The following is a 27,594-nucleotide window of genomic DNA, read 5'->3' on the forward strand; positions in this document are numbered from 1 at the left end:
ATTGTGCGTTATTTTAAAAACACACAAATATAGGGCATACGCATGCCTGTATTCAACAAGGAGCAGATCTTAAGATACGTCTGTTGATAAATATGGGTCTAGGTACGGTCTGCTCTAACAGACAAAACACTGCAGGATATGTCCAATACATATGTAGAATATGAAGTAACAAAAGAATTCTCATAGTAAAAAAAAAATCAATTAAATTAATATCATCTTTTAACTAGGGGTGTGCACCGGCCACTTTTGGTGTTTTGGGTTTTGGGTTCTGATTAGCTTGAGGTTTTTGGTTCTGATTTGTTTTGCCAAAACACCCCACGAAAGGTTTTGGTTCTGATTTTGGGTTTTGGGTTCTGATTTTTTTTAAAAAAAGCATAAAAAGTGCTAAAATCCATATTTTGGGTTTTTTTTCACTCCTACACTATTATTAACCTCAATAACATTCATTTCCACTAATTTCCAGTCTATTCTGAACACCTCACAAAAGGTTGCACCGAGGTAGCTGGATGTCTAAGCTAAGCGACACAAGTAGGCGGCACAAACACGTGGCCCATCTAGGAATGGCACTGCAGTGCTAGACAGGATGGCAGTTTGCAAGAGTTTGCTAGAGGTGCAAGATGGAATTGTCCTTGGGCCCTCCTACCCACCCTGATGTTGTTGAAATAGGACATTCGCACTTTAACCAATCAGGAGCAGTGAACGTAGTTTAATCTCTGGTACTAATATTTCTGGACTGCAGGAACAGTGAACGTAGTTCAATCTCTGGTACTAATATTTCTGGACTGCAGGAACAGTGAACGTAGTTTAATCTCTGGTAATAATATTTCTGGACTGCAGGACTATCTCTGATCGAGATTGTGGAGGAAATTGACGAGGAGGGTGTTGCTGGTGTGGATACAACAGGACCAAGGGATTTAGGTGTCCCTGGACTGCTGACGGTCCTAGCCACAGGTCCTGAACTAAACACTGAATTATGAAGGTTCTTCAGGTGACGTATAAGGGAGGATGTCCCTAGGTGGCCAAGATCCTTACCCCTGCTTATTTGAGCTTTACATAAGGTACATATTGCCATACATTTGTTGTCCGGATTGGGATAAAAATAACTCCAGACCGAAGAGGTGGATTTTTTGGTCTTCTGGCCAGGCATGACGATGGGCTTTTTCATCACATGGACAACAACTGTTTCCCCCCCTAATGCCTCATTTAAGATAACCACATCAGCATCCTCCTCGTCAAGTTCCTCCTCAGCGCCAGCTACATCAATATCCTCCTCCCGGTGTACAACATTGACACCTTCATTAGCCAAATCTGTAACTGGACTGTGGGTGATCCTTCCAGCATATGCAGAGGGCATGCTGCAAATGGTGGAAGGAGCCACCTCTTCCTGTACAGTGATGGGAAGGTCAGGCTTCGCAACCACCAACACCCTTGGACTCGCCTTGGGGATTTGTGATGCCATCTCTTTAGAAGGCAGAGTTGTTTGCTGTGTTGTTGATGACAGCTTAACTCTCTTAAATTTTTTAGAGGGGGGGGGGGGAAGGGCTTAGTTTCTTGGGTGAAACTTAACCACTAGTCATGAACAGGGGCCAGGGCATGCGCAGAGCAATTTTATGCAAAATATGGCACGTATCAGCATTTATTATTTATCACTATATAAAAGTTCCTATTTGGGGGTGCACCTAACAGATGCTTGCTACTGTGCCATTTTCTGAGGCACTGTGCAAATTAACCATTAATCTATGCAGATTGAATGCTGGGCAGTATTACCTTACATTGTTTTATGACATTGTTACATTACATTGCTGTATGACATGTTTATTTTTATTTTTACATAGTTGCTGATATCTTTTATTTATTTTTGGAATTACCTCCTCTTCAAAAGTCTACCAGGACTGCACTTAATTTAGATTTTTCTTTCAGAATACACTATGTATTCTAGAAATGTACATAAGAGTGACATATAATACAGCAAACTGCATATTTTAAACCTACAGTAACTTATTTATTTGAATGTAGTTTCTTTAGTATGAAGTTTTTCACATTAAACAGATATTTTATATTATTACTTAAAGGGCCAGTAAACCTATGGCCCTCATGTGGTATTTGAGGACAGTCCTGGCTCTTCCACACACAATCTTTCATTTCTAGAGCCTACTTTCCTAGATTTATGAATTGATATCCTGGGAATAGATGCTTAGAAAAGCTTTACATTATTTGACACCAATTAATAAGGAAGTCTTATTTGGCCTCTATGAAGTTTAGTTAATGTCCCAGATTGAAAAATAAGGAGCTCTGCGTATACCTGAAAGACCTCCAACTCACAACATGCTTGCCCGCAAAGCTCCATTGGATGGCATTAGCTGGAACCCTCTAGTCTTAAATTTATTAATCATTTAGCAAGACCAAAAGAAATTGCTAGGCCTAGCTGCCGCAAGGGGAGCAAGTACCACAAATCATGTTACGCATTAGGGGCCTGATTCATTAAGGATCTTAAATTAAGAAGTTTCTTATTTCAGTCTCCTGGACAAAACCATGTTACAATGCAAGGAGTGCAAATGACTGTTTTTTCATGTATCACACAAATACTTGATAGCTTATTTGTACACTGAAATTTAAAGTTGATATTTGTGTGCTACATGAAAAAACAGTCAGTATTTAACTTATGTGCAAAATAGAAAACTAATTTGCACCCCTTGCATTGTAACATGGTTTTGTCCAGGAGACTGAAATAAAAAAAACTTCTTAATTTAAGATCCTTAATGAATCAGGCCCTAGGTCTTTTGTTCAAGATTTATTCCAGCACATGAATTAAAGGTTCATTTAGTAAATATACTAGTTTCAATTTTAAGCTTACCTTGTATACACATGGGTATCATTGTCTTTTCCAAGCCTCTCAGTACCATCTCCAAAGTTCCACAAATGGCTAACATTTGTTCCAGAATTTATTCTGCAGAGAAAGCTCACACTGGAGTTTATTAATACTGAAGAACTGGCGACAAGGCGATTGGGAATTACCTTTCTCTGTACATATATTGTGTGAACACCAGAAATAAAGGTATTGTCTCGATTTGAAGCGTTAACCACCACATTATACCTGTGAAAAAAAATGAAAATTTGCATTAAAAAATGTAGCTGCATGGTTGTGTTGGTTTAGCTGAATGGTTATGTGAAGCATTGCATTTTCCCAAAGGTTATTCTTTTCTTCTAAAATGTACTCTGGTGACTCAGACACTGTCAAATGATAATTCACATTTAGTCAACTCATCTGAGGTACCTAAGGGTTCATACATAGGCCTTCAGGATCCTTGATAAATTAAGTACCTACCTGGCTCATTTAATGCTGAAAATACACTGCGCACACAATCATTGGTTTGTGTAAGTTGCATACTCTGCTGCAGTCAGTGAATGAACAGTATAGTGAGAGAGAGAACAGTAGGAAGTAGAGGTGTTGGGGAGAGACTTGCACTTGAAACCCATAGGTGATCCATGGACACAACTCAGACTGTCACTTACAGCATACTCCAGCAACTCTATTCCAACAAGAGTATAAGCAGCAAGATACCTATTGGCATCTTGTGTTCTGGGTTTCCCAAGACAGTCACATTTTTTGCAGCTGGAAATATATAACCCAGGATTAGTAGGACTAGATTCCTATAAAACATCTGACAATGCTCTATGAAGAGCCCAATCAGCCAACATTTCATTGTTGATAACTGCAGTTTAGGTGAAGTATAATATTTTCTTGTGGAGCTAAGACCACTGGATATTCACTAGGATGGGTGGTAATGAGAAAATTCAGCAAGCCTACCAACAAACTACATTGCACCCTCATCAGGACAAAGCCTCGGTTTAATTATTTAGTCTTGTGTTTTAGCTGTAAGTACTATGAGGCAAGAACAGGCAAATAATACAGTGACATAATGCAATAAAGAATGCAAACATATTTATGTACACATCACAGTATTGTATTGACAATAAAACTTCATAGAATAAAAATCTAGTGGCCCATTTATTCCTTAGAATTAGATGTTTGGCAAACAAGAGAAGGACAGTGTGGGACAACATGAACTGTACACAATGGACATGTTTATAGCAATCAGCTGTACTGCATAGAAGCATGTTAGTGGTCAATGACTTTTGTGGACTTAGTGTTAGTCTGTGACTGCCCAAAAAAAGCCCAAAAAGGTTTACTAAAAGCCACCAGCTATGTTAGAAAAGGCAATCCAAACTATTCCTCACATGCTGGATTATGTCAGATATTAAAGTATTATTGCACTGTGAGTTAATGGATTACAAATGGCAGGATGCTGGGAGTATAGAATATATAGGTGTTGATGATGTTGATAATGATGAGGCATTGAAATCTGTGATTGTAATGATAGAGAGATGAGATTCTCTTGTGGAAGTGGTTTTACATGGTGGCAGTGGAGGCAAATGATAGGCTGCCAAATCAGTCAGTTCATCTGGAACCATATAAAATTGACATGCAGCATTATTATTATTATTATTATTATTATTATTATTATTATTATTATTATTATTATTAATAATAATAATAATAATATTATTATTATTATTATTATTATTATTATTATTATTAATAATAATAATAATAATAATAATAATAACAATTATTTATAAATCGCCTCCAAGATCCACATCGCAGCACAAAGGGGGCAAGAACAAAACAGTAACAATTACATAATATAGAATGGGTAAAGTGACAGATCAGAGAGAAGCTGGAAGAAAACTAGCTTGAGACTGAACTGTGCGCTGGCACAGAAAAGCACATACAGCGCAATAGACGCAGTAGGGGGTGACATAGAGACCAGGCACAATGTAATGAATGCGTATGCACAGCAGAACAGGATGGGGTAGGCAGGAGAACAAGAGAACCGGGGGCCCGTGGTAGCTTACAATTTAAAGGGAAGGGGCTGACACAAGAGTGGGTGGCATGCAGTGGATGTATAGGTGTGTGGAGAGGGGGCAGTGGGGAAAGAGGCAGGAAATTCACTAAATTGAATTGGGGAGAAGTTGGTTAGAGAGAGGCCAGAGAGGTGGAGGATGCAGTAGCCAAGACTAGAGATAATGCGAGACTGGATGAGAGTTTTGGTTATGCCTAGGGTGAGGAAGTGTGATCCTGTTGATGTTGTACAGGTGTAAACAGCAGAATTGGGAGAGGGACTTGATGTGGGAAGTGAAGGAGAGGAATTTAAGAATGACGCCCAGGCAACAGACTTTATGAGAAGCTTGTGGAGAGGTAAATTTGGGTATCATTGGCATAAGGAGTTGGTAAGTTCACCAAGGGAAGAGGTGTACAGACAGAAGGGGAGAGGACAGAGGATTGACTTCTGATTTGTCCTCCAGCTCAGATTTTCCCTCTGCAATGTCACACAGCCCCAGATTCAAACACGGGCTGTGAGGTGAACCACAGATAGGAGCAGCTTATGAACATTTGACAATTAATGGTAATGCAGATTTACTAAACCAAATTCAAGTTTTATGAATCGCAGTGAGAAGCAAACTTGCTGGTTTTCAAATCATGTATGATTTATATGTGTCCTTTATAAACCTAGCAATTATCCTCAGCAACCATAGATAAACAACAACCATTTATGGTGACTTTTTAGAGGACATTTTCACAGAATGAACTGTATATTGTAAATATCAGAAAGAAGCTAAGTAAATTTGGTATCATTCTTTTAAACTTATGAATATCATTAATACATGTGTTACATGCCTGTTTGCTTGGGTGAATCTTTTTACTATGCTTCTACTTGTTGTTCTCTTTGTTGATCTGCCTTCAAATTGCCAAATAAATTGCAAAGGTCCATATTCTTCAGTCACTGCTGTAAAAGTGATGTATGTGTCCGTTGAGAAGATTGTCCCATTGGTAAAAATGGAAACTGTTGAAAAAAGATATGTAAAAAGCACGATTTTTATTACTTTCAGGAAATGTATGCGGTCATAATTTGGTTTTTCTAATATTCATGAATACTATAGGCCCCATTTACATGTGGCCACATTTTGCACTCCAAACGAAGGAATAAAAATGATGGTGCAAATGTGCATATTTTCTTGTGTATGTTGAATAGCACACAACTCAAGATACGACCAATTCAAAAACAGCAGTATTTCTTCATCAGCCAAAGAGATGCGGTTAAAGTGTTAGTAAATAATTGCAAAACTCACTTTACACACAATATTATGTAATGAAGTGTCATATACACAAATGTAAATTGATAGTGTTATTAATAAATGCAAGTCACATTTTCCATATAGAATGTAATTAAATACAAACACTCCTTATTCATTGTAAAATCCAATAGGAATCTTCTTTCCTGCAGTAGTCAAAATGGAAATAACAAATATGTAATCACAAATTTAGATATGTACACATTTTGTTATGTATGAGCAGTGTGGAAATGCATATATTGACACCACAAAAAATGATGCATGTCCAACTCTGGTGCTATATATGGTCAAAAATGAAACAACATCATTATTTAAAAAATATTTTTCACAATTTACAAACAGATACTGAAATAATTTTGGGGGTTAAGCTATCCTTTAAATTCTTAGAGAAAAGGAGAAAAGGTGCACCTTAAGCACACAAGGCATATGGCTAATGACAAAGACTATCAAGTCTTCTGCAGACAGCAATAAACCAGTCAATAAAAAAAAAATCTCATTTTTTACATAAAGGGTAAATTACAGTGTATATTTGGCCGGTGAGACTACAGGTATTTTAGTAAACACACCTACAACGGGCATACACGTAGGGAATAACATGATCTGCCTTGAGGGGCGGAGCTATTGCCTGCCTGGCATTCATTTCTGATTTTCTGGGGGGCGGTTTCTTCTACTTCCAGTTTAGTGCCTCTGTCAGGTTACTTGCTAAAGCTAGGTACACAGTATACGGTTTTCGTCCAATAATCGGCTCAATCAGCCGACATAGGACCGCTCGTTCAAAAGTCGGGCCAGTGTGTGTTGTGACACAATGGTCCAAAGTCTGCCCAAGTGGACGATTGTCTCCTCATTCGATCGGTCATACCGTTAAATATTTTCTTTCCAATCTCGTTTCCATTGTGTAGTGTGTATAAGTTTCCGACCGATCCACAACAGCTAAAGGAACGTCCGTTCTTCCCTTTATCGTCCTAAACAAGGCAAGTGTGTATGTAGTCCATGGACCAAGCGATCGGACCATCAATCGCATGTAAAATCGATCGGCATAAAAAGTTGGTGGAAAATTCTGTAGTGTGTACCCAGCTTTACTAAATCCCGGACTAGTGTTTCTCAGAAGGTCTTACCTGCTTTAACTTCTTTACCCTACATATAGTAGGCATTTTGTATGCATGTTTGGGCAGAGTCCTTTATTCACAGTGGTTCTCCAAGATTGCATGCTAGTTATGCAATCATAGACACAAAGATTTCCCATGTGAAATTTCCACTCACACCAAACGGAAGCAACCAAATGTTTGCACATCAGCACATTGGTCATGTATTCCTGTCATCATCATCATCATCATCAGCTATTTATATGGCACCACTAATTCTGCAGCGCTGTACAGAGAACTCACTCACATCTGTCCCTGCCCCATTGGAGCTTACAGTCTAAATTCCCTAACATATATACACACCAGGACCGAGAAAGACTAATGTCAATTTGATAGCAGCCAGTTAACCTACTAGTATTTTTAGGAGTGTGTGTGGGAGGAAACCGGAACACCTGGAGGAAAACCACGCAAACACGGGGAGAACATACAATCTCCACACAGATAAGGCCATGGTCGGGAATCGAACTCATGACCCCAGTGCTGTGAGGCATACCAGGGTCGTGTTTCTCCTGACATTGGTTGACAATTTTTCTTGTCCCTGGAATTAGCTGATGTCTCTTCTGGTTCTCAATCCCTGGCTGCATTCTGGATTATTCTTTTTTTTTACATTATAACACATCAGTCCTAGAAACTACCACTGCCTATACAGGTGCTGTGACTGTTGATTCAAGTTTTGTTCAAGACTTTTAATATATACTTCTCCATAATATCTTTATTTTTGCCAGACTACCACAACTTATTCAAGGACTTGCCTATGTCCCAGCTTGCCAGAGGAAGGTAAAACTACCAGGGCAGCCCACTTCACCATGTGGACCAATCAGATTAAATGATGTATGTTCTCCAGGTCTACTCCGATTGAATTACATAAGGCGGAGGCTACACTGTGGAGTCAGCCAGATGCTGAGAAGGAGGTAAAGCTTACTACCAACTGACTGGACAGGAAGCTGCAGTTTATCTTATCTAAGAGTGGGATCAAGGGAGAGAGCCAGGAGTGGGAGATGCCAGCAGAGATAATAATAAAGAGTGTTGCTGAAAGAATAGCAAATTGTAGTAAAAAAGAAAGAACACCGGAAAGAGAAAATAGAGAGCTGGGTAAAGAAGGATGAAAAAGAAAGGGATGAGGAATGGGAAGAGAGCTCCGGGGAAAATTATATAATTAAGGGAAAACAAGCCGAGTGTAGAAAAGTAATACCCAGGGAAACAGCGAGGGTTAGAAAAGAGAGCTGGGTGAAGAGAGGGGGCTTGGTGGAGAAAAGAAAAATCTAGGGGGGGGGGGTTGACTTAAAAAGTGGACTGTTTGAGATGTAACTCAGACATGAAAAAAACGGGAAAAAGTAACATTATCCATTTTGTATGAATTTATTTAAGTTTGTTTATGGATGAGCAATACTTCGTGAGCCAACCATACTTCTTATTTATGTAAAACAATTTGAATACAAAAAAGTGTATGTTCCAGGTTTATTGCAGTAAATTATTTTTTTGCTTAATTCCTTAATTTCAAAATCAAGACTTTTGAAACCAACCTCTAGAAATTCTGCTTTGCCACCATATACGCTATGAAAAATAAAAATCCAAAAAGAAAAATCTCATAAAATATATTCAACAGCTGGAGAAAACCAAAATGTGTTGGAAACAGTTTATACAAATAGATATATTGTTACACAGTAGTAACGGAACACAAATTAATACAAACTATAATATGAATATAGTGAAGCCCTCTTAATATTTTATATCTTTACATTGCTCTGCTGCTTTTATACATTAAATAATGTACACTCTACTGTGAAATATAAGGACACAGCGGAGTTCTTTTACTAAGTGCTTTAACCAGGGCATGATACTCCAAGGTGGCCTTATCTGTGAAAAGTTTGTATGTTCTCCCTGTGTTTGCGTGGGTATCCTCCGGGTGCTCCGCTTTTCTCCCACACTCCAAAAAACACACTGGTAGGTTAATTGGCTGCTAACATAATTGACCCTAGTCTGTGTGTCTGTGCGTGTTAGGGAATTTAGACAGGGACTGATGTGAGTGAGTTCTCTGTACAGCATTGTTGATAATGATGACGATGAAGGTCACATGTAAGTCTTTTGGTTTTAAAAGTATAATGTTCAGTATTCCTTTTAATACCAAAGTAGTAATTTTACTCTGCACCATAAATGTTTCACTTTCTACGCAATTATACTTTTGCACAACAGCTTCCAGGCAAGTAAAGACTTTTAGTTCATAACACATGAACTGCAAGTAAAACATACCCCATTCATCCAGGATAGGCTAAAGTTTATTTCATGCTACTCTGTTATATTACTACCTAGGAAGTGGGAGGGGGGAAACTGTTTTTGTCCAACCCTTTGATAAAGAACATGAAACCTTAATCCTGCCAAGACAGCCCCTGTTGCTTTAGACTAACCATTTGAGAAGTTAACCATATATTGCGACACAGTTATTTTTTATCATTGCAGATGTTTGAATTCAGTGTCTGTATGGCCGGTTCATTCACTTGGAGATCCTGACTAGGTATTTTAACAATTCTTTCTGTTGGAATTAGCTGCCTGCTTCAAAACCTCTTTAATAGCCTTGTTTACTATATCTATAACTACCTCGTGACATGTTTTGTTATGCTGTACTGCAGAGTATCCAAATACACCACAAGATATGGTAATTGTGTTTGGGTGTTTTTTGTTCTTGCTTTTTTCCCTTACAATGACATCTTTGGCAGACTGGTTGCTGGACTTTACCAATGGTGCTTACATCTAGAATATCATATCAGTCCCATTTGTTGCATAAACTCGTTAGATTTTTGTGTTATAGACTGGATTTGGTATATTTTTAATACCTATCTAATATTTTTGGCTGAGTGGTTATTATGTCAACCATGCCTCAATCTATAGATCTTTTACCATGCATATCTTCCATACAAAAGATCAAGATTATTTTAGGATAAATTGTTCCCTTTACAATTTCCCAGCTTCACTTTTTCTGGCCCTTATTAAGGGTAAATTCATGGAGTAGTCCTGTAGACCACTCAAGAGGGTGTTTTTTGCTACCTATGAGATCAGAATAGTACCATAATGTTTTATATGCTATGCATTTTGGTTATTTTAAAGATGTTTCAAGCCTTCAGTTAATGTTCAATGTAAACTGGAAATTATTGTACTACCTGTTGACACCTCACACCTCTTATTAGAAACATTGTTGATATTTCAGGGGTGGAGAGTTGGGGCATCTGTAACGGCTACCACTGGTCACCAGATGAACCTTTAGAACAAGGTATGAGAGAGGTATTCACTTATAGCAATCACCTTTCCTGTAGAGAGCAATACTGTCTCAGGTACTTGGAAGCCCCTCAGTCTAGTAAAGATTTATTTTTGGTGGTGAGGTGTAGAGACTGCTGTTAACTGATGGACCAAGTAATAGTACACCAGCTGGACTATACAGGCAGCGAGTAGGGATAACCATAAACAGAAGTCAGAAGTTCTGGGCAGGCAGAAAGCAGGGATGGTCCAAACACAAGCCAAAGGTCAATATGGACAGCAAACAGAGAATATCCAGTAAACAGGCAAAGTCTGGCAACTGGTAATCAACAAGCAAAGGTATTTAGCAAACAGCAGGTAACGAGATGTAGGCACAACATCAAAGCCGGCAAGGAGCCTAAGCCCTCCCTGCTATTTAAAGTACAGTTGACCAATCCACAAGGCTGCTCAGAATGAGTGCCTCTGCAGCGATACGTTGCAGTAGCTCAGCTGATCGCTGTTCCGGGGGGATTGGTTGGGACACACACAGAGCTCAGCCCGTTAAACAGTGTTCTAGCTGCCACTGCCTAACAGTGTCCTGGCCACCAGGAAGTTACGGAGTGAGCCATCACGATTAGCACGGCGTCTCGTTACAGGATCTGCCATACAAAATTCTTATATGTAGATGATTTTTTATTTTGTATAACAAAGCCCTTAACTTTAATATCCTCATATATACAGACTTGTACTTAATAATACTAAATTTCATGTTCTTATTATTTCTCTGCCAGAGTGTTATGGACAATATTGGCAGGTATCATAAACTACTAGAACTGCTTCACGAGGTCTTAACTTTTATAAGGGACATGATATGTTCCACAGTACTCGGTTGCACCCAGGTCTTAACTCATAGAAGTAGTAGTTTATAAAACACAACACTGCTCGGCGATGTGGAGAGGACACAGAAGAAGGTAGCAGACAACCAGAAGGGTAGCCGGATAAGTCCAAAATTAAGGCTACATGTCAGTGCACTCTGAGTATAAAGGCATGATCAAAAGACAAGCTGAGGTCACTGCTGACTGTGGTCAATAGAATAAATCCATAATACATGCTGAGGTCAGAGCTGGCAAATTTCAAAAATCCAGTTAAACGGCAATGGTTAGGGGCAGGAGTATACAATGAAATTCAATAAACAATCCAGGTCACAGTAATATCAGGTCAGACAGCACACTAGCTCTAGTAAAAACTATCACAACACAGGTGATCAACTTGAAGAGGATTTTTTCTCCAGAGAGGCCACAAGGACAGACCAACTTAATTGTCTGCTCTTAATGCAGCAAGCTCTGAAACACGGATTAGCTATATACCTACTTCTGCTGCCTAACTACCATGAGAAAGATGCTGGTAGCCGTTACTCAACGCCACCAGCTCAGATCAAGGTGGTGTCTGCTGTCGTCTGACAGGCTGAGGACACCAGTTTCCATTACCCTGCTCAGCACACAGCGAGCCTGCAGCAAATACTCAATTTCTTGGTTGGGTTTTGTATGTGCTGCCAAACTCTCTCTCCTTTCAAAACTGCTATATTGTTTCATGTCCCACCCAGTGGACATGCCAGGTCTGCCTACATTTGATGCAGAGCAAAATCATGTATTTATTTGGGTTTTAGTGGTTAAGCAATCTCAAATACATACTGGGCCTCATTCAACAAGAACGAACATAACATGCGTTTTTTAGTAACACACATATTTTGGGTATACGTACGTACGTATTCAACAAGGAGCAGATCTTAAGTTTCGTCTGTTGTTGAATATGTTGAAATATGTACAACAGACTATGGGTTTGTTTATATGCACGTAGTTACCATGGAGGGTCAGCAGATGGCGCTGTATTCATACAGAGGTGTATTGTTTGTCTGCTGTATATGCATGTACTTGTTTGTATATTTCCTGTCTCAACTCTCCAGGAAAAGGAGGTGAGCTGAGCAGCTCATGTTACTGATATGTTATGTTAAGAAGCTATTACTGAAAGCTGTTGTTATACTGATCCTGGTACTTAGTACTATATAAGGAAGATATACATCTCAAGACTCGTTCTGTCTGAATATAAGGTAACTCCTGAGGTGATTCTTTATCTATGAGACCTCCTGCTGCACACCTATGGTATCATCCATCGCAGAATGGCAATAGGTTATGGGCCCAGACTGGAGTCTATACAAGATAAAGTTATCAGGAGTGCATCCTAAGCAGCATCCAGATCACGAGCTGCACTGCAAGTCCCAGCAGGCACAGACAGCAGACTGTGTAACGTACACAAGAAACACCCAGGAGAACCTTGGAGAGAAAACTGTGAGTAAAACAAGTTTAATACCACAGAAGAATAGAGAGATTCATACAAGGAAGGGTTATGGCCAATTACACAGATCTCAGACTAGCTGCTAGCAAGCTTTCTAATGAGAACTATCAGACATGGAAGTTTAAAGTAGAAATGCTATTAACCAGAGATGATTTATGGGAAGTCATAAGTGCAGACAGACCTGAAGGAGAGGATCAGCAGTGGATTAAGAAGGACAAACAGGCAAGAGCCACCATAAGTTTACTGGTGGAAGATGATCAGCTTATACACATAAGACAAGAGAGTACAGCTAAAGACATGTGGATTGCATTACAGAGGGTGCATGAAGGATCAAGTTTGAACAGCAAACTATTCCTATTAAGAAAACTATACCAAATGAGATTTAACAAAGGCAAGACAATGCAAGAACACATCAGTGCACTACTAGAGATAACCATACAGCTCAGGTCAATGGGAGAAGAAATCAAAAGCAACCACATAGTAGCTATCCTCCTGTGCAGCTTACCAGATACATACAGTGCACTAATAAATGCACTAGAAATGAGACCTGAAGCAGAAATCACACTAGATTTTGTGAAGAACAGGCTTATAAAGGAGTATCAATGCAGAAAGGAGCTTGCAGAGTGCAATACTGAGAGTGACATAAAGAAAGCACTTAAAATGGTGGACACTAAGCCACACACCAGGGAAACAAGAGCATGTTTCAGATGCAAGAAAGTGGGTCACCTGAAAAAAGATTGCACCATATGGAAGACAGAGCAGCACAAACCACCAGAAAGATTACACAAACAAAGAGCCAAAGCCACACTTACAGATACAGGAGCACACAATTGGAATGGAACATTTAAAGCGACAGTAACCCAATTGTCGGAAAAGTGGTATGTAGACTCAGGAGCGACTAGTCATATGACAAACAACAAGGACTTCTTTACTGAACTTGATTTGAACCATAAAGAAACAATCTACCTGGCAGATGGACAAATTTCATTGCAGAAGGGAAAGGGAATGGTCAATTCCTATGCTCCAAGGGTAATGGCAGCTATGCAGAGATACCCGTAACAGATGTACTATATGTTCCCAAGCTTGAAGGAGCACTGCTGTCAGTAAAGAATCTAGTAGAAAAAGGACTTACTGTAAAGTTTCATAATAATAAGTGTTTTATCCAAAATGGAAGAGAAACGCTAGCTACAGCCAGAATAAGAGAACATTTATACTGTCTGGATATCGCAGAACAGCAGGCAAAGCTGAGCGCACAGAAACACGCTGACTGTATTCACAAGTGGCATAGAAGATTAGGACATAGACACCCAGATTGCATAAAGGAAATGCAGAGGAGATCTCACAGTGTCAGACTGTTCGGAAATGATGAAATGCCAATGCTGCATAAAAGCAAAAGCAACAAGGATGACAATTCCTAAGAAAAGTGAAAACAGAGCTTCCAGACCACTAGACCTGGTACATAGTGATGTATGTGGACCTATGAAAACGTGAACCGTAGGAGACAAAAGGTATATGCTGACATTCATTGATGACTATTCCAGGTTCACAGTCACTTATCTAATACAAAGTAAAGATGAAGTCTTAGAAAAGCTGCAAGACTATGTGACCATGACCGGAAACAGGTTCAAGAGGAATATGCTAACTCTTCGCAGTGACAATGGAGGCGAGTTCACAGGCCAGAAAATAGAACAGTACTTAAGAGGACTCGGTATTGAGCATCAGAAGACAGTACCATATACACCAGAGCAAAATGGTGTATCTGAGAGGAAAAACAGATCACTAACAAAAATGATAAGGTGCATGCTTACAGATTCAGGACTACCTGACAAATATTGGGGTGAAGCAGCAGCGACAGCCACCTATCTTCAAAATAGACTATTTTCCAAGGCAGTAAGGAAGACACCATACGAGCTGTGGCGTGGTAAGAAACCCAGCTTAAAGCACATTAGAGTTTTTGGATGCAGAGCCTTCGCCTACATTCCCGCTGAAAAACAAAGCAAGTTGCAGAACCGAGCAGTAGAGGGCGTTCTAGTTGGCTACAGTGAACATTCAAAAGGCTACAGAATCTTAAATCCAAAAACTGGAAAAGTAATTAGAAGCAACAGTGTGACATTCATAGAAGAAACACGAAATGATGTCATAATTCCAGTAGACTCTACTGAAGAAGAAAGTACAGAATCCAAAGAAACAGATGAAGTAGAGATCACTCAAGAAGTTGAAGTACAACACAAGACAGATACCAGCGACACTCGGGAGAATACATCCGAGGGGGTGAGACGCTCTTCAAGAGAAAATAAGGGAAAACCACCTGCACGTTTATCTTACAAAGCAAAAGCTATTAACATACAAGAACCTACATCATGGGAAGAAATTGCCAATTTTTCAGAAAGAGAAGCGCAGAAATGGTTAAGAGCCGCAAAGGAAGAAATGGAATCAATGGAAGACAACCAGACATGGACATTGACCAGACTACCAGTAGACAATAAGGCCATAGGATGTAAATGGACTTTTAAGGTCAAGTATGATTCTGAAGGAAAAATAGAAAGATACAAGGCAAGACTGGTCGCTAAAGGATATTCACAGAAATTTGGAGAAGATTATGATGAAACGTTTGCTCCAGTTGTGAAGCACACTACCATTAGAACCTTACTCCTAACAGCAGCCATAAAAGGTATGCAAGTGAAACATTTCGATGTAAAGACGGCTTTCCTACATGGTGAACTAAAGGAAGATATATACATGGAACAACCACCAGGCTTTGTGAATTCTCAAAACCCAGATCATGTATGTAAGCTTAACAAGAGTATATATGGTCTTAAACAAGCAGCAAGAGCATGGAATACAAAGATAAATGGAGTTCTGACAGAGAAGGGATTCGTCAGAAGTAAAGCAGACCCATGTCTCTATACAAAGTTGGCAGAGGAAAGATGGTTCTATGTATTGATCTATGTGGACGATTTGCTAGTTTGTTTCGAACAAGAAGGGGACAAAATTGAATTGCTACAAGAACTAAACCGTCAGTTTGAAATAAAAGACCTCGGCCACATAACACATTACTTGGGAATGCAAATCTCAAGAGAAGATGATGGAACATTCACACTAAGTCAGAAATACAAGATTCAGGAAACCATTGAGGAATTTGGTGTACAGGAAGCAAAGACAGCAAGCACTCCTATGGAGACAAGTTATGTAAAGGAACCAAATGATCAGAGCAACCTGTTACAGGATAACCATCTATACAGAAAGGCCATAGGAAAATTGCTATATATTGCAACCTTCACTAGACCAGATATCTCCACAGCAGTCGGGATTTTAAGCAGAAAAGTTTCTAAACCAACCAAGATGGATTGGAATGCAGTTAAGAGGGTAATTTGTTACTTAAAGGGAACGATTAACAAGAAGCTTAAGCTCTCAGAAAGCACAAGTCACAAGTTAACAGGATATGTTGACGCAGATTGGGCTGGAGACACAAGTGACAGAAAATCCACAAGTGGATATCTATTCTCTATCGGAGAAGGATTAATCAGCTGGACAAGCAAGAAGCAGTCTTCCGTGGCACTATCTTCTACAGAGGCTGAATATATCGCGGCAGCTCACGCCAGTCAAGAAGTGGTATGGTTAATGCAACTACTATCAGACCTAGGAATGCTTCAAGAAGAACCTATCAAGATATATGAGGATAATCCTTGCATTAGCACAAACAGAAAGAGTGAACCCAAGAACCAAGCACATTGATGTCAAGCATCACTTCCTGAGGGATCTACAGGAACAAGGTCTTATAGAGTTGAACTATTGCCCAACAGAAGATATGACAGCTGATATCCTGACTAAGCCTCTTGCCAGAGAGAGACATTGGAGACTTACGTCAAAGATGGGTCTAACTGAAGAAACCCAGTCTGTTGAGAAGGGGTGTTGAAATATGTACAACAGACTATGGGTTTGTTTATATGCATGTAGTTACCATGGAGGGTCAGCAGATGGCGCTGTATTCATACAGAGGTGTATTGTTTGTCTGCTGTATATGCATGTACTTGTTTGTATATTTCCTGTCTCAACTCTCTGTGTTCTAGAAGAGACTCTCCGGGAAAAGGAGGTGAGCTGAGCAGCTCATGTTACTGATATGTTATGTTAAGAAGCTATTACTGAAAGCTGTTGTTATACTGATCCTGGTACTTAGTACTATATAAAGAAGATATACATCTCAAGACTCGTTCTGTCTGAATATAAGGTAACTCCTGAGGTTATTCTTTATCTATGAGACCTCCTGCTGCACACCTATGGCATCATCCATCGCAGAATGCCAATAGAATATGGGTTTAGGTCTGCTCTAATCTAACAGTCAATACACTGCAGGATATGTCCAACATCAACTCACAAAAGACCACACATAAAAAAAACTATTAAATTAATGTTAATAATATAATCATTAATGATAAAACAGAAAAATATACAACAGTGGGTTTTTAAAACAATATTTTTTTTGCCACAGAAAATACATTAGGATATTATTAATGTTTACATAAAATAATGTTTTACAGTTGCTACTGATTGCAAACACATCCGTCATCACTTTGTAATCAGCACATACACCAAACCTGTAGCTGGTGCATGTGATACAACTGAAAATCACATATTTTAGAGATGGCCAAAGCTTGAATTGGACACTGCAGTGTGCGCTCGAGCTTGGCACACCCTTACTGTACATTGACTACATGCATACACGCATTCCCCTCTCCATTCCGCCCCTGAAATCGTAGGCTCTAGTTAGGATTCTTTGTGCTCAAAAACGAATTGGACATTGCTGCGTTCTTTGGTGTATAATTAATTTTTTGGTATGCACAAAGCGATTTTACCCAAAACACAGCACGTCTCAGCATTTACATTTCTTAATGATTCAGGCTACTTGAGTCTATATATACTCACAGATGGGTTTGAGGTTTATAACCTGCTCAATCAATACTAAGCCATCCAACAGTGATTGACACTTTATTGTGATGCCACTTCCCCTTCGATCCAACAAGTTTGGAACTCTTTGAAAATAATGAAACAATGAGCTACTATTATGGCCTCCCCATACCTAAGATGTGCAAGAATTTCAGGTAATGCTCACTACCTCCAGGCTTGGACTCAGGATCCTTGTTGGAATTCCATGGGCCTTTCCAAATTAAATCATTTTAAAGCATTAATGACACTCAGTCCTGCTCTGCTATACAGTTTTTATTAAAACCTTTGTTTTTTTTAGATACCTGCAAATAAAGCACTATGACCCCCTCAACAGAGAGCATAAGCCACTCCAACCAGTTTCCACTTTTGAACATAGAGGCTTGAAAATGATCTTGTTGGTATGCGAGCTTCTAAATGCTTGCCCACCACTGTGGGCAAGCTGGGACTGGGAGAGTATCAGACATCAAACATTTATTCAAGGAAATATCATATAATTTTTTTCTATTTTTAATATTTATATATGTCACCCCTGGGCGCCCCCTTTGAATTAAAAGATTTACGGGGGTTAATAAAATATGAGAAGACTCTTATTGTATTAATTTTCCTAGAGGTCAAAAATCATTGCAAAAGCATGGGAATTTCCTATCTTCAATGTTTGCGAAGTGATGAGAATAGATAAATTGGATAATGACTAACAAGAAACGAAGCAAAGGCCAACATGATTGTCATGAGAAGAATCGAGAATAAGGCACCCTCTCAGCTCTTTATTTTTTCTCCCATTTGTCTGTTAATCTCCCCCTCAACTTATTTTCCCATTATACATGCATATCACTGTCAAAGTATACAATACAAAACCTTTCAGCGCTGGGTATGTATAGTGAATCAAGGCTGCCAGTCGCTGGGGGTCTGCACTCCCCTGACAAAAACTTGGAAATGTGTATAAAAGATATGTGACAGCGCACAAGAACCAATATGTAGAGAAAGAATCAATCATAAAAATATGTATATAATCAAAGTACAAATACATGGAGAAAAATAATTAATTAGCTGAATTTATTCACAAAATTACATATAAATAAGAGCTCTAATAAACATCCTTAAACAACAAATTTAAGCAATATGGTCAATTGCTGAACTTTTAATATTATTCACATATAAAAAACACTCCTGACTGAAGTATATTATAATAGAAATGTTACTGATGTTACCGCATAACACATTATTCAAGTCTTTGTATTCAATTGTGTAACCAAAAAGAAACATGAAAGTATAAGTCCCTGATATAGCCGTCCGATATTTCTGTGTGTAGCAAGCTGCAGCTTCTCCTCTGTGCATTCGTATGTCTCTCACTTGAACGGAGATCTGGGCTAACAGCAATCACAACTGCCAAGGTTCTGTGTGACAAACCGCAACTGCTCCTGAATGTCGATGACTGCAAATATCACTGCAGAATCTACTGCTGGCAGAGACTAAGAGTTGCGCACAAGTCTCACTTTGTAGATGAATTCCTTAACAAGACTGCCACAGACAATCCCTTGAAAGTTTCTTTTAGCAGGAGTGAACAAACTCAAAAGATCTCAGTAAAATGATTACACTCTAACGCATTTCATCGCTAGAAGCAATATCCTCAGAGAAGTCATTTGATACTTTGTACTTATACTTTCATGTTCTCTTTTGGATACACATATGAATACTAAAAACAATCACTTGAATATTGTGTTATAAGGTAACATCAGTAACATTTCTATTATAATATTCTTCAGTTAGGATTGTTTATCATGAGTGAATAATATTAAAAGTTCAGCAATTGACTATATTGCTTAAAATTGTTGTTTTATTAAGGCTGTTTATTAGAGCTCTTGTTTATATTACAGCTATCGGCTATATAAGCTTGCAGAACCAGGAGTTAAGGTATTCACCTTTAGCAGTTGCCTTCCCCGTACAGCTAGACACGCTCACAGGTACTCAGATGCCCCCAGGTCTTAGACTCTAGAGTACTGTAGTGTAAGCTTATGAGAGATACCACAGCAAGGAAATAGGAAGCAGTAACCGGGATTGTAGCGGATAGACAGACGCAAGCCTAGGTCAGTGATCTGTAGCAGGCAGAATAGTTAGGAACAGGATGAACGGTCAGGGCTGAACAAGAATATCCAGGAAACAAGCCAAAGATCAGAGCAATCAACGTACAATCATGGTCCAAAAACAAACAAACACCAGATCAATCAGGAGACAGAAAACAAAGAGAGCACGTCAGCAAATCCACAGGACTGCATGCTATAACCGGCAGGGAGGCTAAGCCCTCCCTGCCTTAAATAATAGCATTGGCCAATCAGAAGCCCAGCTCCAGTACAATAATAATTAGCCCCAGCTGCGGATAGAATGGAGCAGACATAATGCGCACGTGTCCAGCTGTCACACTTTCCGGGTCACGTTGTAAATGCTGAGCTTCCTGGTCTTTGCCATTGTGACGGCCAGGACAAGAAGAGGGAACTGACATCCTGGCTTTTGCCATACCAGCGATGACACGAACAGAGGAAGCGAGCAGTGGACTGCCATGGCTCGTAACAATAGGAGGGATTAATGAACTCTGACACCCAGGTTTCCTGGGAAATCATTTGAAGAACTCCCTGAGTAATTTACTATCATGTAGATGTTTCTAAGGGATCCAGGAACGTTATTCTGGGTCATAGTCCTTCCAGTGCATCAGGAAGTGGTTTGTCTTTGGACTCTTTAAGAATCAAGATTTTTTTTTACATTGCATTCCTGATGTGCGTTGATGTTAACAGGACGAGGTCCGTGAACACGCTGAGGACTGAACTTGGTGGGCAAAGAGACCGGTTTAATAAGTGAGCAATGAAAGGTGTTGGGGATTCTGGGAGAGCATGGAAAATTCAATCTGAAGGCCACGGGGTTAACTTGTTTACTGATGACAAACGGCCCAATGAATCTGGGACCAAGTTTCTTGCATGGCTGCCAGAGTCTGATGTTTCGTGTAGAGAGCCAGACCTTGTCACCATCTGCTATGGCAACAGCCGGGACATGAACTGAGGAAGCGAACCGCAGACAGTCGCGGCTCGTAACAGTTTATATGTAATTTTGTGGAAAAAATCAGCTAATTAATTATTTTTATTTGCGTATCTGTATTTTCATTATAAACATATTTGTAGGATTAATTCTATCTCTACATCGTGATAGAGATACGCATATCACTGTCAAACTGTGTTATTTTGCAAATTTCAAGAAAAATGTCAAGAAAAAAATAATTTTACAATAAACAAAATATTACATATGAATATGAAATATAGGAAAAAAATAGTTTAGTAAATAATATGGCAACATGGTAAATACCTTTCTTTCTGGGCAACACATTTACAACCTTCCAGGCTTCTTGCTTTCCCACTTTATTCCAAGCTGTGACAGTGATGTTGTAAGTCGCAGTAGTGTGAAACTTGTGATTAATGACAGGTCCTAAACAAATTAAAAAGAGAAAAATGTGTATTTTGAAACTTTGCTAAATTATCCATCAATAAACATAAATAGACAAACAATTTGTTTATTCTTGCCATTGCTGATGTAGATAATTTGATCCCCAATGTTCCACATGTATGATACATTAGTGCCAGTACTGAGAGTTGCGTTGAACAAAATTGATTCATCTTTATGTACAATGCTGGAATTCATCACCACTGACAAGCCAGTTGGGGCTATTTGCGCATAGTAAGGGTCAATCTCATCTTTGGTTTTCAATAACTCATTAAATGCTGCAACTCTAAAAATATAATCACCAACTAAAAAAAAAAGAACAAAAGAAAATATTAACACGATGTTTGGCAGGTACTATTCATTGTGAATTTAGCATAAGAAAAAGTTATACTGTATAATAAAGCAACAATACAATGTCATATTCTTGTAAAAAAAACAATTGTTACATGGATGCAGTTTTGCTCACTCCCTATTATGTAGCTCTTATCTGCACATATTTTCCTAATTCAGGACATATAAAATCATGTGCAACAGTTTTATAGTTGCTAACACTTAAATTCAGTTTCCATGGACAATTTGCTGCACAGAGGTTGGATTGATACACTTCATATATAATTAGGAAACAGAGAACATGACAACCCCAACAAGCTACATCAGCTGTTACAGCTCTCATCTGCTCCTAATCTGAACCTCATCTCATTAAAACTTGTACTTCTCATCTGTGAAACTATGCTTCTTATATGTACATCTGCTGCTACAACTTTCATCCTCTCCTAAACTGATCATTATCACATTGTAACTTATCTGTGCAACTGTGTTTTTTTTTAAGTAGTTATGGTGACTGTGTTATATATTGATATAACCTGTCAGACTGCTTATCTGTGAAGCATAGTTTATGACACTAGTCTGGCATTCATCTAGCCTGAATAAGACCAATAGTTTTTCCCCATCTGATCAGCTGACCAATTAGCAAAGATGTGGCTAGTTTGTATTCTTCCCAACTATATCTTAGCATAAACTCTAAGGGGTATTTGTTGGGGTTTCCTACACTAAGTGGGTTTTCTCACAAAGTGATAGGGAATGCACAGTTAAATGACACAGTGGAACAACCTCTGAAGTCAACCAGACATAATATACATCTACTAAAACTAAAGGTATTATTTGTTTATTTTCTTTTTCTCTGCATTTCCTAGTTTATTTGTCTCAGTTTCTTGCATTTTATTCTTAAATCCGAATGTTTAACAATTGCTTTTCTTACTAACGTTTCATGACATTATCTTTAGAACTATTTTATCCTTCACCCTCCCTGCAACACACATCCTTGTCCACATTTCTCCCTCACAACTTCACTCTCGTCTAATTAACACTCATGAACTTTTTTCCTATTTGAATTAATTAACTGTAACATCCTTACTCTGTCTCCAGGAAATAAAAGGTCACACATCTTACAATCATTTTATCTTTCTCATTTCTTGCTTCTATTAGCTGGTGATATATCAAAAAATCCAGCACCCCCACCCCCAACCACATCTCCCACATACATATGTCTTATTCAGTACATAACAGAAATCCAGCAAACCACAAACATATCACGAGTCTTCCATCTCTTTCAAATTCCTTTATATGTGCCCTATGGAATCCATTCTCTGTTTGTAACATGCTTATTTCTATACACAACCTCTTGCTCTCAAACAACCTAAAACTTCTGACTACTATCAGTGCCCAAGATCTTTATTCCTACTTCAAGGATAAGATTGAAAAGAACAAACATGAAATTGTATCCTCTTCTTCGACAAAGCATCTCAATTCCTTTCCTACACCGTCAGGGATATTCTCTTCATCTGATCCCAGAAATGAAGATCAAGAATTTACTATCTTCTTATCTTCCTACTTTACTACCTGTCCTCTTTATCCTATACCCTCAAAAATCAGTCGATCCCTGACTCCTGTGCTCATCTCAACCTTAACTACCTGTAATCTCTCTCTCTCTCTCTACTGGTATCTTTTCATCATTATTCAAGCATACATTGACTAAACATAAAATTCTGACCCATCTCTCTGTCAAATAACTGTCTCATCTCTCAGCTCTTATGCCCCTCCAAGCTTCTTGAGAGAATTGGGAAGCACCGTGGGCAGCACGGTGGCTTAGTGGTTAGAATTTCTGCCCCATAGCACTGGGTTATGAGTTCAATTCCCGACCATGGCCTTATCTGTGCGGAGTTTGTAAGTCCTCCCCATATTTGCATGGGTTTCCTCCGGGTGCTCCGGTTTCCTCCCACACCCCAAAAACATACTGATAGGTTAATTGGCTGCCATTAAATTGACCATAGTCACTTTCGGTCTGTATGTGTGCATGTTAGGGGATCTAGATTGTAAGCTCAAATGGGGCAGGGACTGATGTGAATGAGTTCTCTGTACAGTGCTGCGGAATTAGTGGTGCTATATAAATAAATAATAGATGATGACAATGAATTGCCTACACTTGCTTACACTTACCACAAGGATCAGATCTTGGTTATGTCTGCTCTTCCCTATCTATACCACTTCATCATCATCATCATTTATTTATATAGCGCCAACATATTCGCTTATAAGCTATACAATTGGGAACAAACATTGTAAACTAATAAACAAACTGGGTAAAACAGACAAAGAGGTGAGAAGGCCCTGCTCGCAAGCTTATAATCTATGGGACAATGGGAGTTTGACACATGAGGCTAAGCCTAAGTCTACATTTTGCATTTCGGCCCAGCCAGGCTGCAAAGGTAAAAGTGACTCATAGGCTAAATGATCCTGTCACACAACAAAGTTGGTGCGGGGGTAGTTGTCTTGTGTGAAATTGTGTAACGGGTGGTAATAGGGTAAGGTAGGGAGGTTAAGAGGGTGGTTGAGGAATATTATAAGCTTCTCTGAAGAGGTAGGTTTTCAGAGAACGCTTGAAAGTTTGTAGACCAGAGGAAAGTCTTATTGTGCAAGGGAGAGAATTCCATAGAGTGGGTGCAGCCCGAAAAAAGTCCTGTAACCGGGAATGGGAGGATGTAATGAGGGTGGATGAGAGACGAAGATCTTGTGCAGTACGGAGTTGCCGAGTTGGGAGATATCTTGAGACAAGAGAAGATGTATGCTGGTGCAGCTTTGTTGATGGCCTTGTAGGTTAGTAAAAGTATTTTATATTGGATTCGGTACAAAACAGGCAGCCAGTGTAGAGACATGCAGAGTGATTCAACAGAGGAATAATGATTTGCAAGGAAAATCAGTCTTGCCGCAGCATCCAAAATAGATTGTAGGGGTTTAAGTCTGTTTTGGGGAAGACCAGTAAGGAGGGAATTGCAATAGTCAATGTGGCAGATGATAAGTGCATGAATTAAGGTTTTTTCAGTGTCTTGCATGAGATATGTGCAAATTCTGGAAATGTTGTTTAGATGTATATAACATGATTTAGATATAGAGTCAATGTGGGGAACAAAGGATGTGTGAGTCAAGGATTACACCTAGGCAGCGTGCTTGTGGGGTGGGATTTATGGTCATGTTATCAACAGAGATAGAAATGTTAGGTATGCTCTTGTTGGTGGGTGGGAATATAATTAACTCTGTTTTAGAAAGATTAAGTTTGAGTTGGCGAGAGGACATCCAAGATGATATGCCAGAAAGTTACACGGGATAACACAGATGTCGAGATATCAGGAGAGGATAGATACATTTGGGTATCATCCGCATAGAGATGATACTGAAATCCAAACAAACTTATTAGATTTCCAAGAGAAGCGGTATAGATAGAGAACAGCAGAGGACCTAGCACTGAGCCTTGCGGTACTCCAATTGATTAAGGAAGTGGAGCAGAGGTGGCCCCAGAGAAATTAACAGTGAAAGAGCGATTAGAAAGGTAGGATGAGAACCAGGATAGAACAGTGTATTGAAGACCTAGGGATTGAAGCGTTTGTAGGAGAAGAGAGTGGTCAACGGTGTCAAATGCAGCCGAGAGATCCAGGAGAATTAGGAGAGAGTAATGGCGTTTAGTTTTAGCAGTGATCAGAACATTGACAACCTTAGTCAACGCAGTCTCTGTGGAGTGTTGAGAACGAAAGCCAGACTGAAGAGGATCCAACAGATTGTTTGCAGAAAGAAAGCGTGTGAGGTGAGTGTAGGCAAGTCTCTCTAGAAGCTTGGAGGGGCACGAGAGCTGAGAGATGGGACGGTAATTTGAGAGAGAGTTTGATTCGGAATCTTGTTTTTTTAGAGTAGGAGTAATCACTGCGTGCTTGTATAGTGATGGAAAGAAGCCAGTAGGGAGTGAGAAATTACAGATTTTAGTTAGAGGTGAAATGAGCACAGGAGACAGGGATCTACCAATTTGCAAGGGAATAGGATCAAGAAGACAGGAGGTAGAGTAGGAAGATAAGAAGAGAGTAGAAATTTCCTCTTCATTTGTGGGGTTAAATGAAGAGAGGGTGTAAGAGGGTAGTGGGAAGGAATTGAGCTGATTGCTTGTCGAGGAAGAGGATACCATTTCTAGTCTGATCTTATCAATCTTGCCCTTGAAGTAGGAAGCAAGATCCTGGGCACTGAGAGTAGATGGAGGGTTCAGGGTGGGAGGATTGAGAAGAGATTTAAATGTATTGAAAAGGCATTTGGGGTTAGAAGCCTGAGCATAGATAAGAGATTGAAAGTATGTTTGTTTTGCAGTGTCCAGAGCATTTCGATAGGAGCGGTAGACAGAAGTATATGTGAAGAAGTCATTAGAGGTGTGAGATTTACGCCAGTGACGTTCTGCTTTACGGGAAAGTTTTTGAAGATTTCGTGTTGCTTTAGTGTGCCACGGTTGACATCGAAGTCGACGTGTAGTATGTAGTGTCGCTGGACCCACTTGATCAAGGGCCGTTGCTAAGGTTTGGTGAAAATAACGTACTGTCATCTCAGGGGATGAGAATGTAGAGATAGGGGAGAGAAGGTGTTGGAAAGAGGTGGAAAATTGTTGAAGATTAATAGATTAGATTAAGATTTATGCAGGTATAAGGAGGCTTGGCAGAGTTAGACAGTAGAGAGGTCAGAGCAGTGGGGGTGATTTTGTAGCTGATAAGGTGATGATCCGAGAGAGAGAAGGGTATGTTAAGAAAATTAGAAACTGAGCATAGTCTAGAGAAAACAAGATCAAGGCAGTGGCCATCCTGATGAGTAGATGATTCAATCCACTGGGAGAGGTCAAGTGAGGTGGTTAGAAAGAGTAGTTTGGAAGCAGCTTTGGAAGGTGGGTTATCAATGGGGATGTTGAAATCACCCATGGTGATGGTGGGGATGTCTGAAGATAAGAAGTGAGGGAGCCATGCAGAGAAATCCTCAATAAATTGTCGGTGTGCTCCAGGGGGACGATAGATCACCGCAACACGTAGAGAGAATGGATTAAAAATGTGAATAGCGAATATGTGACTAGTCTCCTCCATGACACAATTCCCATGTTCCACAAGGTGTGGGATCCTTGGTATAGCTTTAACAACAGTTCTATGCCTGGCCTCTTATAAGCTCTATATGCTCTTCCCCCTTCTTTTTTGTCCCTACCTCCTCCCTCCAGTCCCCTCCTGTCACTCACCGGACCGTGAGTGCCTCTGCGCTGGTGCGTGGCTCCCTAGCCTTCCTGCCGGCACCTGTCCTAAACCGCGGCTGTCCGCCATCCTAATGGACTGCGCATGCGCAGCTCCCAAGAACTCTTGTGACTGTTGCTTTTAATCCAAATTGGTTGATCAGGCAACTCCCTATTTAAGGCACCTGTGTGCATTACCTGATTGCCTGATCTTGGAGTCTCATTCCCTGTGAGTCTCTGAAGGTGTTCCCTGTGTTCTACTAGTGTCTTCAGTTTCCTGCTGATTCCTGATCTACTCATCGCTGGTTTCCATACCCGCTACTATCTCCTGTGTACTACTAGTGTCTTCAGTTCCTGTGGATTCCCTGTGCTACTCATCGCTGGTTTCCATACCTGCTACAGTCTCTTGTTTCCTGCTTGTGTCCTCAGCTGGACTCTGATTACCGGATCTACTCACCTGTGGTTCCTATACTCGTCTCTGCCGTCCACCGTCTCTGCAGTTCCTGCATCTCCCTGTGGACAGACTGTTCTACTGAATAGCGGTATGCCTATCTGTTATTGACTTTCTATGTTTACTCTGCATATCCGCTAGGACAAGTCTCCACGCTCAGCAGCGGTATCCATACCCGCTATAGACTGTTATTGTTACGCTGCATACCTGTTTGGAATTAACCG

General features: G+C 39.7%; 1 protein-coding gene across 1 annotated transcript in view; it reads right to left on the minus strand.

The window, feature by feature from the left end:
- PKD1L1 (polycystin 1 like 1, transient receptor potential channel interacting) overlaps positions 1-27,594 on the minus strand; it is a 197,653-nt gene that overhangs the window by 166,596 nt on the left and 3,463 nt on the right. The window contains exons 2-5 of the mRNA XM_075214369.1: positions 21,425-21,649; positions 21,203-21,329; positions 5,741-5,902; positions 2,855-3,094 (exon numbers count right to left, since the gene is read on the minus strand). Of these exons, the coding sequence (XP_075070470.1) occupies positions 2,855-3,094; positions 5,741-5,902; positions 21,203-21,329; positions 21,425-21,649 (754 nt within the window). The remainder of the gene's footprint in view (positions 1-2,854; positions 3,095-5,740; positions 5,903-21,202; positions 21,330-21,424; positions 21,650-27,594) is intronic.

The sequence above is a fragment of the Mixophyes fleayi genome, chromosome 5, assembly GCF_038048845.1.
Source record: "Mixophyes fleayi isolate aMixFle1 chromosome 5, aMixFle1.hap1, whole genome shotgun sequence".
Taxonomy (NCBI): domain Eukaryota; kingdom Metazoa; phylum Chordata; class Amphibia; order Anura; family Limnodynastidae; genus Mixophyes; species Mixophyes fleayi.